At 37.3% G+C, this 13880-nt stretch overlaps 1 protein-coding gene across 4 annotated transcripts in view; it reads left to right on the top strand.

The window, feature by feature from the left end:
- TPST1 (tyrosylprotein sulfotransferase 1) overlaps positions 1-13753 on the top strand; it is a 53020-nt gene extending 39267 nt beyond the window's left edge. For 2 of the 4 annotated variants that reach the window (XM_080374115.1, XM_080374116.1), the window contains exons 4-7: positions 8875-8925; positions 10680-10755; positions 11799-11846; positions 13225-13753. In XM_080374115.1, the coding sequence (XP_080230241.1) occupies positions 8875-8925; positions 10680-10724 (96 nt within the window). In that variant the 3' untranslated portion in view covers positions 10725-10755; positions 11799-11846; positions 13225-13753. The remainder of the gene's footprint in view (positions 1-8874; positions 8926-10679; positions 10756-11798; positions 11847-13224) is intronic. The other 2 variants (XM_080374117.1, XM_080374118.1) reach the window with 2 other exon arrangements.
- The last annotated feature ends 127 nt before the right edge of the window (positions 13754-13880 follow it).

Consider the following 13880-nt stretch of genomic DNA (forward strand, 5'->3'; position numbering starts at 1 on the left):
GTGGCTTTTGCTGCTGCAGCAAAGTGATCATTGGAAGAACTGAATTAAACAGTTTAAAAGGACCATCTTCCACTAGCCTTCTGATATTAAAAAATACTTGGTTGGTATGCTGATGGGCTAGATACTAATTGGGGGGGAAAAATGACTTTTTTGTGAAGTCTCTAAACATTTCTGCATTGCTTCTTTTTAGAAGCCCTCCCTGGGAAACGTTTTTATTAAAGAAATAGCTGATCAGTGTATTAAAGGGTGGCAGGTTGACTATTTTAACAGTTGTTAGCTCAGCGTGGAAAGTATTACCTACCTTTTCTGGTGGGGATAGCGGTTAGCATTTTATAGGTGTCCTGGTACTTACTGTTTTAAAAGGCTCACAAACAAACTTTTATGCACTTAATTCAACCCCTTTAAATAAATAAAGAAAAGAAAAAGTGTTCAATACTACTACATGGAGCCTTGAAAACAATAATCCTCATGTAACAACCCGTACATACTATAAAACTGTGACCTGGATCCAAATTTGTATTGTAGTGCAAAAATGTATTATATTAATAGATAATAATAAATTATTAATGTGTGGCAAGCTTAGAGTTGTAGAAATCATATGGATTTCAGTTGCTTACGGTTGGGTGGCTTCTTGAAATCTATTTCAGTTCAAAATGGAAGAGAGAAATTCAGGTAATAAAGCCACAAGCGTACCTTTTAAAGAAAAAATTAAAGCCTAATTCAAAAGGCTAAAGTGTATTGAGGTTTTTTTTAACAAGTTTGTTTTGAAGCATAATTAGCTTGTTTACTAATGTTAAAAACAGCTGTGAAAAACTGAGGTTACTCTTGTAATAGCTGATCCAAATATTGCAAGCATAGGGAACACTTGTTAATATTTTGACTGCTATTTTAATTTAATAGTTTTACTTACAGGCCAAGATAGCATTTTAATTTTGTTATTGTAGTACCCAATGTATATTTTCCTAGTCACTTGTCCTTGAACAAAATTAATTTTGCTTACAGTGTTTGTATAGAGAATGAGAGAGGTGTCTTGAATTAAGACTGAAATCTAAAAAAGCAAATGGGTAAAAGGTGGCTAATCTTTGAAACTTACAATATTCCTTTTGAAAATGGAGAAACATGTGGCTTTCAGAATGTCGTGTACCCCAAGGAGCCATTTAAAACGATGGCTCGGGTCAGTGTTCCAGTTTGCATTGGGATGGCTTGAATTCCTCCCCAGTCATTTTGCTTTGTTTCCTCCCAGCTGGTTCCCAGCAAATCCCTGCTCAGACGGTGGGGTCTTCTGTCTTTCCTGTCACTATGGAAATGCTGATGTCCTGATTTCCTACGGTTTCCAGATTGAAGGTTTCCCAGCTCCCAGACCAGTTCGCTGCTTAGGTTTACCTAATTCTTGGGGCAGCAGGCTCATCACATTTTCTGGAAGTGCCGGGCTTCCTGGCCGGTGTGCATCTTGCACAGTAAATTGCCAAAATGCTGACCACTGAGCTTGGCCTTAAACCAAGTTAGTTTTGAAATAACTAGTATTCAGGTTGGTGATCAGTGGGAGCCGTCTCACTTCTGAAGAATGCTTTGCTTTGTTTTCCCCACGGCTTTGGTTTTATTTGGGGATGGGGGACAGATCCCAAAAAACTTAAAGGTGTTTGGGAAAACAGAGGGGGTGTGGAGAGAGGGTGGGAACTGTGATGTGTTAATTCTGCACATCAGGGAAAGCATATGCTGCCCTGGGGGTTTCCCCGTCTCTTCCATGAACCTATGCTAATTTATTTCTTGCTGCTGCAGCCTGGAGAAAAGGCATTTATTTATATTTTTTATGTGTATGTATATAAATAAAAAAATATATTTATCTAGATTTTTCCAGCCTTTAGGAACTGGCACTTGGCAAGTTATGTGTCTTATTGCATGCCCTTAGCTGGTGAATTCGAAAATTCCTGTAGCACTACTTTTGTTCTGGCTCTCTTTTTAAATTTCTTCACCTGGGATAGTCTTTCACAGAGGTCTGTACTGGGTACAGACCCAGTTGCTGGAATGAAGCTGTCCATAGCACGATAAGAATTCCATATAAATCTTGCATGTAACTTTATTGCTTCACTTTGTGTTTGGAAGCTGTTCTGTTATATTTGTTGTCTTAGAACTTTAAACTGAACACAGAACCTGAACTTTATTCATTGAAAACAGGTAAAGTTTAGACTTCTAAAGCTGAACTGTATTGTGTTGATATAGTAACCCCTTAAAGCGGCTAACTTGAAATGATGTTGAATTCTGACACTTAATTACTCTAATACTGCCACAGTTTCTTAGTCCATTTAAAATTGCATGAGCTGGCACTTTAGGTGAAGGAAGTTACGCCGCATCTGGTAAACAGAAAGCAATAGTAAGGGGGAAGGACAGATCTTTTATTTTGGGATTTTTTTGTGTGTGGTTTTGAGTGGGGGAGTCTTTCAGTTTTGTGGGGGTTACGTAATACTGGCTTAAATTGATTGTGGAAGTTGCAACAACAGGGTGGAAGCCCAATACCACTGAAATTACTGTTGGGAGATTCTGGCTGCATCTAAAGATGGAACAACACCGTCATCTAGTTCATTGCATAAAGTGGAATGAAAATAGGAAAGCTGGTCAGGATGCAAAACATACTCATAGCAGGAAAGCCTCTTTTGAATGTGGACAGGTCAGTATTTTATGACAAGAAGTCTGTATTGCCCAGTTGTAAAAGATTATTGAAAAATATTCTGAACTTTAAACTGCATGATGTCTTTGCCCTAAAACGTGCTTAAATGCTGCTTGTAGAACTGCATTTCTACTACACTGTGCTAACTGCTCTGAGCAAAGTCTGTCGCTTCTTGGAAAACACTACAAGTTAGGTTTAACAGTGAAAATAACTGCTCAGCAATTTCAAAGCTGCTGCTGTTTGTCTTGAAGGTAAGAACCAACCGTGCAAGGGTGCCTAAAACAAGGGCTAATACCGGAGAAGACTGGAAAGGAATGGCCAGGGTGGTGGGAAATACTAGCTTCCCCTAAGCTTTCTAAGCAGTTATGTCCTGGTGATGTTTCTCTTTCCTTTCTTTTCTCCTTTTCTGTCCCCCTGTCGGTGACTTGCATACATACAGGTTAAATTTTTTATTTCTTTTTCAAGTCTGGAAACAAAATGATGATTCTCACCAGCTAAAGTACAGTGCCTGAATAAGAATTTCTGTGTGCTTATAGGTAATGCAAGGAAAACAATGTTTTCTCTTGAATGTTACCTGATTAGGACAGCAAAATGGTTAGCTTGGTTTTCTGTGCTCCTGTAGCACCGCAAAACCATGGTAAGATGCAACCAGTGTTTGTACTGTGTTGTCTTAGTTCTGCTTTTGTTTTAGGAAGTAACAGGGTGAAGTTAACTTCATCTCTTCTTGCATTGTCTCCAAGTACTGTGTGGTGTTACGAAATAAGACATCTCTGACAGTATCTGCACTGGTGGAGTACAAATCTAACATGAGTGTAACAGATGTTTCTGATGTTTTCAATAACAAAGCCATTAACTTTTTGTTTATCTGTTTTATGTTAGGCCTGACAATATTATCTTTTATGACACACTGTCTTGTCTGGGTTAAGGAGCACAGAGCAGAGAACGAAGTCTGAATAGTGTTGCACTGTTCAGCAGATCTCTGCATGTGACCTCCTCAAGAGGCAACCTTTAGTTATTCAGTGACTGCAGAATTGTGCTATCTTGTGTTTTTCTCATAAGTCTGTTGCTCGTCTGTTCATTTTATTGTAATGATTGCAAGGGTCCCTTCCTTATAGTTACATAACTGACTACTTTCCTCCCCCCCCTTAAAGTTTTAACAAATTCTATATCCTGAACACAAAGGCAAATAACATCCTGTAACTAAAAGGAGTTTTCATCTGCAGATGATGCAGAAAATGCAGATAATTAAGCTGTCTGAATCAGTAGCCCAATCATTATATGATGAATTACAGAATCACTCCATGTTAGAAGAGTGTCTGATATGTCCTTATCAATATTGTGAGTGCATAAAAGTGTATGTCAGCAGTTTAACAGAATATAACAGAAGTGGATAACAGCTCGTAACTGCAAGACTGACTTATGCCCAGTAGAAGCTGGCTTATTGTTATGTTATGATTGGCTAAGTGGTTTCCTCTCACATCTGTAACATATTACATTAGATTTTCTTTGGCACGTACCTCCCACTAAATGAATTTGCATGCTTGGAATATATTTTCTAGTCGTTTCTTTTAACTTCTTCATGAAGTTATGTTCCTTGCCCTGGAGAGATTGAGAGACTGAAGTGTACAGAACTCTACGGAAAAAGCTATGGTTTTCATCATGGCTGTTTAAATACATGTGGCTTCTTCTAATCACATCCGAAAGTTGTTATCTAGCTCTGGTTTATGTTTTGTTGATGGTATTTTTCTGCAGTAACATTTAGAGGAAAAGAGAGTTCTACTAACTCCTGTTTCATGCCTGTTTTAAATTGTGAGGAAGTATCTTCTGCTGTTAAATAGAGATGTCCATGACAATCATGATTTCAAGACTTGGAGCTTTTAAAGGCAGAAACAATCTATTGTAAAGGGTGCAAGGTATATTTGTACTAATGCATAAGAATAATGACTGCTGCCAAACCTGTAACTGGAGGTGTGCTGTAATGACAGGCTGCTCAAGACCATGCATCTCTTTGCTGGTTAACGTAAGCATAAAGACATTTGACTTTGTGGGCATTTTCTCAGACATTTAAAACAAATCGGCGTTTTTATTTCATCTGTGTTGGGACCAACAGCGCAGGCTTTCTTGGTGTCCTTTAAATTTAATACCCTCTTTAGTGGGTGTTTCTTCTAGCACGTGGATTCCCAACTGTATTGTTTTTCTCCAGAGGTACTGCTACCTTATTTTAAAAAAACCAACCAAACAAAACCTCAGTTATGCATATATATGATTAGTAAGACATACAGAGTTATTAACAAAAAAAAAAATATACAGAATTAGGTATGGTTGCAAGCTGCCTTTTGGCAGACATTCATAGGCCTGTCAAATCTTGCTCTCCGTGTTGTTCCTGCTGGGTAAATACATCTAGGATGTCCCTTTCCTTGGCAGTTCCAACAGTGAGGTGAAGAATTGTATAAGCCTTGTAAGCTGCCTTTAAAAGTTAAAGAAGGTCTGAAAGAGCAAGATGAGGGTACCTCCGTATACTGTGCAGCAGAAGGTTGTTTCCAGAAAGAGGCACTCGTTCTGGTTTTGCCAGTGTTCCTTTTTTTTTTTTTTTTTTTTTTAATGCTTAAACATCGATAGCCTTGCACTCTGCAACTTTGATGTTTTGAAAATCTACCAAACCCAAGTACACTTAGTTGCAGGCTAACTTATAGACAAAAAGACCTATTATCTGTGTGTAATGGAACTGACCAAATATAATGTGACTCTTTGTAAACCAGGCTTGACAGCGGGTGAAAAGGAGTGCTTTAATCTTCTGTGAATTACAGTTTACTCTTGAGTTACAGTTCTGTTCTTAAGTTTTCCTTCTGTATCTATAAGGGTTTTCTCAGACAACTAGACACAAAACTTGTTTTCTGATGTCTTTTTGAGAATAATAGGCATTTAGTTTGGCTATAAGAATGTGTTTTGTTTTTTTAATAGAACAGCTTGAATACTGCCGATGCTGAACAACAAACTGACATAGACTTAAGATTCCCCCCCTGCCTCTAGAAATCCATTTGGACTTGCGAAATAATTCCCTTAGAAATGGTAAACACCATTTCTGCTCAATTTTATTGAATTCTTGCTTAGACTGGAAATAATTCCAATGTCCTGCTTCTGCCCCTCTGCTGCCACTCTCTGAATAATGTGTTTTAGACTTCGAAAATGGAAAGAAAGGAATTTTGAATCTGAAACCTCTTAATTTCTTTGGCTGCAGATGGAGTCATTGTTTTTAGGATTTCTGTATTGTAGTTGAGCCCTGTTTTTTTTTTTCCAAAAGGGACCACTTACTGTTTTTGGAACTACTTTAAACCAGTTTCTATGCAGTCTCAATCTTGACAAAGCCAGCATTCTAGATAATGTCAGTTCTGAACCAAAATTAGGCACACTTGTGTGTTAAACCTAATCTTCTTGGGCCTGTCACTTGTTAGATTTGTGTGAATTGTGGTATTTAATGTGAATATAGTATCAAATGCCCCTGAAATGTTTTCTTTCCAAGCTATGACACTGGTTTTTATTTTTCTTAATAGTTAGTAATTATTTTTCTTAATGCTGCTGATGGATGAATATCCTTGATTGTTGCTATTGGATGATAATTAGGAGTAAATGCTACAAAGGACTTTAAAATGGTAAAGGTTTTAGAGCAGCCATAGATACAGATCTGTAATAAAAAAATTAGACCAAGTCTTAATTGCAGGGAGAAGGAAAGAAGGAGGCTTCCAGAGAGACAAACATGGTTTTGGTAGTTCTCTTTCTGAATCAGTTACAATGTACCATCCTCATCAGTATTAACAGTTTTTAAGAATTTCCAGATAAAGACTGTAGCTGTTTGCCAGAACAGGTGAAAAGCATGTCTGTTTCTTCCAACATCAGCACTCATCTAATAGAAGATAATGTTTTTTTTTTCTTGTGAACATTGCCTGGGTAGTTCTATAGCATTTTTTGATGTGATAATATTGTTGATTTGTAACTTCCATTTCTGCTCTCTAGAACACAGTCTACATTTTAATGGCTTGGTTAAAAGCTGAAAATATTAGCTACTCTCCTTCATTTATAAATATTTATAGCATATCTAGGCTTCAGTAAGCCACATGCTGAATTTTTGACCAGTGTGGCTTTCATTAAGGTTTCCATAGGAATGACAGTACCCCCTGGCTGAATATAAATGAGAGCTGTGCCTATCGCTTTGAGTCAGCCCTTCTGTTTTATCTAAAACATGGAGTATCAGGAGAGGCAGTGTTCTGCGATGTGTGTGTATAATAATTCCTACTGTCACGTTAGGATTTTGTGAAACCTTGTTCAGATGTGTTCAGCCTAGCCAGTTGTGTGATAATATGATCATAGCTACACAAAACTACAAAGAACTGATGACACTAGAGTGTTTGGTCTTGTTGGTTCAGTAGAACAGATGGTAAAACTCATCAAGCATTGCAGTTTTTGCAAAAAAAAAAAAGAAGAAAAAAAAAGAGGTAATACAGAATATTTCACCCCCCCACGCCCCTTTGGAATGTATTCCAGTTTAATCTCAGAAGCAAGCAGCTTTTAAGAAGTATCCCTAGAGAGAAGGCAACACATTGCCAATGTATTTCCTAATTGGTCAGATAGTGGAAACACTTGTTTGGTGTGGTGGTTCGTATGTTCAAGGATATTTGTTCCTTGCTCTTTCTCCAAACAATGTTGTTTTGGAATTATTGTTATGCTCTAAAAGACTGGAAACTGTGATGATTGCAAACTCTCGTGAGGTCAGGCTGGTAACGAGGGTGCAGTTGTTGTAGAAATTCACACTCATAGGAGTCGCTGATGGTAACTTGTGACAGCCCTGCTAGTAAGTGGAGCTCTTTTGTACTCGTATACAAAGCTATTAAATCTATATGTCTATTAGTATAGAATAGACGATGCCAGTTGGAAGGAGCTTACAACGATCATCTAGTCCAAATAGGAAAGGATTATTGCACTGGTTGTTTTTTTTCTGTAGATGAAAAGCAAATTAGTGATGATTAAATGGTATAAACATTGAGGAAAACTTAAGTCTTATCCAACCCTGTGTTCTCCCTCCAGGAGCTGGGGTTTTAGCTGTGTGGTTACAGCCTTGGGGGGGAAGGGGTCGGGTGTCTGTTCTCACGCAGTATGTTTGCTGAGTGGCTCAAGATCTGACACAGAGTACTTGGGGAAAATGGCCAGTAAGATATCTGTACCTATTATAATAGTATCTGTATATCTTTAAAGAATAAAGCAAATGTATAAACTTTCCTGTTACCTGAAAATTACACCAGCTAGATAAGTGGAATAAAGGGATAGATCACTGTAAGATAGCGTAGGAGATGCTGACGCTCCTTGAGTGTTGACCGTTTTAACAGCATTGAAACTTAAGTTGTTGGCATATTCAGATGATGCACTGTCTCGAATTGTATCAAAACCAACAGACCTTTCCTTTGACAGCATAGTGAGATGGAATCAGTTGTTCAAGTGTGATGCTTCTGTTTGTATGAATGATTTTTTTGTACATAATGAGTACTGTGATGCATCAGAAAATGTATTGTGGGACACTTGTTGAGTTTCTTCTCTGTAAAATGTCAATATTTGAGAACTGAGTGGTTTTTTGTTGCCTGGCTGGTATATCAGTACTGACACAGTCCGTGAGATTGTGACAGGTAGCTCTTTTGAAAAACTTAAAATGGAGAATCTTTAAATTACGAATTGTAATTAAACCCAAAGGTGAACTTTAATTTATTGAAGGTGCTAAAATGTGAAGCAACAGATTTGTTTTATATAAACTTCAAAATGGTATGTGTTGTAGCAAGTCACTCCTAGCGCATTTAATTGTCCTGTTGAAAATCTTTTCCTAAAAGCATAGTGAATGGCTTCTACAGGACTTTACATTTCAAGCTTCTTTGAATTATTATGTGCTTTACATGGTTTTACCATTTTAATGCAGACAAAGTCAGTGTGGAGTACAGAGCAAGCCTGGGGCTGAGTGTACAGTTGCAGAACTACCTTGGATGACCAAGCCTTGTGAATAAAACCTGCTTTTACAAATACATTGTGCTCAGTTTAGGTAGATCTGGTTTAGCATTACTGGATGCTAATAACCTAAAATAATGTAATTTTTTCCCTCCCTTTAAAAAGCTCTTTAGCATTTCAAACAGTAGGAACTGCTAGCTTTGAGTAGTATGTTTTTGTTTTTCCAGGTCTACAAAGGTGAATTTCAGCTTCCTGACTTCCTTAAAGAAGTGCCACAGGTACAGTATTGGATTTGTTTCCTTTTTGTGGGTGTAGTGGCAAGTTAGTATGCAGCCAGTCTTCATAAACCACTTCATAAATTTTTGATTTTCTGCTAGATCATAAGAGAACAGGTGACTAGTCATTATAAGAATATCTTGTCTATGAAGACTGAATGCTCCAGTGCTCTTGCACTCAGCAGTCCCAAGCATCTCTTGAGTGCATGTGTGTCAGTGTGAACAGTACGATGCTTGTAAACCTGAGCTGACCGAGTATTGCTGTGAAACTCAAGGCACATTTGACTCTTTTGTGTAGACCAAGCTGCAAAGTTTGTTATTTGTAGAGAGGCTTTATCTTTGGCCTTGCAAGTATAGTACAGAGAGCAGAGATAAGTAATGAGAGATTTTTAAAAAGAAATAACTACTGTATCAGACAAAACAAACAAAACAGTTCAGCTGTGGATATCAATGGAGTGTTGATTTAATAATCAGGTGAGCTATTGAACTTCAGATTTTACTGAGAATTCATAATTTGGTACCTTCCTGTAATTCAGGACTCCTGTCGTCAGCTACCTCGGGGACCTAACCTTTGCAGTAGCATTTGAAAAAGCAACATCCTTATCACAGAGCTCTCTTTAAACTTCAGGGTCTCTTGATACCTTCCCTCAGCGATGTGAAGGCATGCTACCAACCTCATGCCCTTTCCTTATGTAGACACAATGGAAAGGTTTTGGGCTGTAACCACTAGCCTGCCTGGGGACATAGGAGTTCCGTTTGGAAGATGACATCCCTTGCTGCTAGGCAGCAATTCTGGGTCTCCTGAAAGTAACAGAGCAGACGAGATGGACTTGTTCCGTGGGGCTGCCTGTTGGAGTGCTTAGTTTCAGTAGCTTGAAGAACTTCTTTGTGTGTGTGGTGGTTTTTGTGGGTTTGGGGTTCCCCCCCTCTAATGTGTAGTGCAATCAGTTTCTCCCTCCCATAGCCTTGCAGATTTAAGCTCTGCTAATGTAGCCATGAAAATCAGAGCAGATTGTCTAGACAAGGGTCAGATCATTTAATTCACTTTTATCAGAGAAATAACAAAAATTTTTGTATTTTATTGCTTAAATGAAATATTTTATACAAAATAAGAAAATGTAGCAGTTGGTTGTTTTCTTGGGTGAGAGTTGCTCGACTAGGTTCAAAAATAACGGGTTTTGTAGGCTGTATAATTGATGGTAAATGTATAAATGTCACCTAAAGTGCTCTCTACATTGTGCTGTGATAGAAAAAACAGCAAGTGGCTCGTTACTATCTCAGGTGTGTTCAGGTAAAGCTAAGGAGAAAAGTACTTGTTTGGTGTTTGGGTTTTTTTTTTTTAATTCCTTCTGCATATACAGGAGTACAGTGTTGCAGAATTGGGAGAGAAAACATTTTTCGGGGCACTCTGCCTCCAGGATTATGTATCTCTGCTTGCATTACTTTATATTTCTACTCTTTCCCATCCTTAATGATACATACAGTACAGAACTTTGTTTAGAATGTGAGTAGCCTATGAGAAGTAAAATAATTTGCAATATCTTTACTTTTAGAAGAAAAAAACCTGCACTAATGGGCACAAGCTTTCTTAACTTTGGATCCCCAATGTTAGGAAAGGACTCTGATTGTGACCTTTGTTAAAGATTGAAGAATACACCAGAGAATCTACCACATGCAAATAAAGAATTTTGACTTACTCCGTTCATTCAAACAAAACCTAATTGATTAAAAAGGAAAATTGGTTTCTTTTGTTCCAGCCAAAGAAGACAGTAGAAAGGAAGTCTCGTGGCAAGATAAAATGAACATGGATCAGTAAAGTCGAATAGCTGTGGTGTCTGTTTCATGTTTTCAGAATATAACTTTTTGCTGTGGACACCAAATCTTTCAGATAAATCTTTGTGTGATTTCTAATGTGGGCTTTGCTCTTTTACTGGATGTTTGCCTGCTCTCACCCTTTGAACAGTTAGTGCTCATGCTTTGCAAGTTGTGCTCAGCTAATAGCAAACCATTAAGAACCTGGCACTACGCAGCTAAATGTGCTGTTGCTCACAGCATTGTTCACTCTCAACCGCTGGCCAAAATGTCTACGCAGCTTAACGGCAAGACAACTATTTAAATGTGTGCTGCTTAAAAGTTATTGTCAGCAAATGTATTGAGAAAGTGCGCTGTAGTTATTTCTAATGCTTTCAAATGCAATTATTGTGGTTATTTCAAGATTATCTACAGCCTTACAGATAAAGTTGCAGCATATGTGGCTGCAAGCACAGGGTGTGTCAGAACAGGAGGAGATTAAATATTGCCGATAAGGATTTCTGGAAAATGGAGGGAGATAAACTGCCTTTAAAATCGAGCATACTGTCTATATATAGATAGCGTGCTAGCAAAATAAATGATGCTTGATCTGCCTACTACAGTATTTGTAGTTAAATTATGCTGTTTGTATTTTCCAATTATCTTGTGATACGTAAAAAGAATTTGGTCCACTATTACTAGTAAATGCCCTCTTTCAATCCATATGGTAGGGAGGTTTCAAAATGGGACTCCGCCAAATTTCAGGAGATGGATTTATACAGTTAGCTTGGTATAATTACAGTATTTGCCAAACTCTGAGCAGATTTATCCAAAGTAAAGAAAGATTATCTAAAAAGCAAAAATAAGCTTTGGAAGAGTAAGAGAATATTGCTTAAGCCATAAAAACTGATGCTGGAGTTGAAACCGATGCTGATAGTGTTCTCCTTCAGTATTACAGTAAAGATAAAATTAACATAATGTAGCTTAACAGCTAGATGTTTTTGGGAACAAACACTGGTGCTGATAACGGTATCTTTTCCTCTAATGTAAAATAGCTAATTTCATTTTAATTATTTACTTGACAGACTGAGCCTATGGAATAGAAGACAGAATGGCTATTTCTTGCACAGAAGGTAATAAAAGAGTGTGCAGTCCTGCTCATTTGCTGCTCTTGATTTAGTTAAGGTGACTTTTTAAAACTTGTGTAACTCCATGTAAGATTCTGGGTAAGAAAAATATGAAGAAACGGATCTTGATTCAGAATCTGTAAAAATCACATTGAGGTAAGTCCTAGTGGCGAGAGCTTACAAGGGCATAGTTGATGTGCTTTAAGAATCACAATGCAGTTCTACACAGCTCATCACAATTAGCAGTTATTTGCTATGCTGCTGTATTGGCAGTGCTATTTTAGAGCTTGAAATTGAAGGGAGTACATCAAATGATGCCTCTACTCGTCCAGGCATTCTTCAGCAGAGTTTCTTGTTCATGTTAATATCTGTGTGTCTTCCAGCACTATGGCATACTTTAACAAAGTAGTGAAACTTTAAAGATGACCCTGTCTTTGTTTCTGAATCAATTGCCCTTTCTAGTTAGAGGAAACTGCTAAAGATGAGCTCATTGGTATAATTTGCTTTTAATATGTCCCATAGCCAGTACTTCGAATAAACTGTATTTTAGTTGTTGAATTCACAATGACAAGATTGTGCAGGGAACTCAGTAAATTCCAGAGCAGTTAACGAATGAATGGTGCAAGATTTACTGTATTAATCCAGGATTTTTACTTGTCAACTGTGTTATTAAATGGTCTAGCTTGACTGCAAGAGATGGCAAAATGCATCCAGTTTAAATATAGCCAAAAGCAACAAGCCACACAAATATACCCAGCATATTTTTATGTGGCCATAAATACAGCACTCTCCATAGCCCTAAATATAGTCTAAAGCATTCTACCAATTAGAAATAATGGATATAAAAGTTTTCCAAAGATTAATTGTAGCCCTTCATCAGAAATCGATAGAGAAACCATAATCTCTTCATGTAGCAGACATTAAAATGACTAAAACATCTACTTCATTTTGCTGCTTACCTCTTTGAAAAAATGTGTTTCAAGCTACAATATTTCTATCTAAATCTGCTGCCCGGTTTCTGAGAAACAAAATTAACTTGCCAGCAATCACTGCCACTGGTACCTTGTAATGAAAGAGACACTTTAGGGATGTAAATGCAGCCCACTTTCACAAGTATTTTGAATGTAAGTGGAAATACAGTTATGCTATTTTTTTAAAAAAAATCTAAATATGCTCCAAGAAGTAACTCTTTCAATAAACGATGCAAAAGGCAGCCACATTCCTTACAGGAAAGAATTTTAGTGCCTGTGGTTAGTCTTGACAGTGACTCTTCACCTAATGAGATAACAGCCTTTACACATTATTTGTAATTAAAAAATGTTGGATAAAACCACAACATTACATCTACAGCTCAAACATAACTTTTTTTTTTCTCCTCCTTTAGAAAAAAAGACTGCTGCCTTTTCCGTGGAAATGATCTTACAAGGACTGTCCCACTGAGATCAGTGAGGTGTACTGCTCATGGTCTGCTTTTTTCAGAATTTCCTCTCCCGTTTCTTTCATAGTTTTTGTTCAAAATTTTGCTGTTGTGAGCGCATGCAAATCTGTTCAAAAGTATTTAAAAAAATCACAGATATTAATGCAGAACTGTATTACATTCGCACTATTTTTTAAGGTTTTAAAAAACGCAAAGCAATGCCTGTCTCTGAAATTGCTCTTCTGTCTTAATTGCAAAACTTCATCGTCAAAGATTTTTTTTTTTTCCTGTAGCAGTTTGGTTTTAAATGTATGAAGCTTTCAAGAGTGGTCTGTGCTTGTCGTTAAAGATATTTTTTTTTTTTTTTGTGGAACAGTTGTTTTATTCTCATGTGGAAATTGTTAAATATCTTTTATTTAAAAAAAACTGATAAGTGACCTGTACAATTACAATTCAATGACCTTTTGTATTTTTCAAAATAAATGCTTTAAATGTGGTTCTTTTCTTATGAATGTGTTTTGCCTCAGAGTTAAGATTTAAATAATGCAAGATACTGATGGAAGAGATGATCTCATGTCCTTGGGTTTGGATCTTTGCTGGCTTTTAACAGGTGGGAGAGAAGG

The sequence above is a fragment of the Falco punctatus genome, assembly GCF_963210335.1.
Source record: "Falco punctatus genome assembly, chromosome: 1".
Lineage (NCBI taxonomy): Eukaryota > Metazoa > Chordata > Aves > Falconiformes > Falconidae > Falco > Falco punctatus.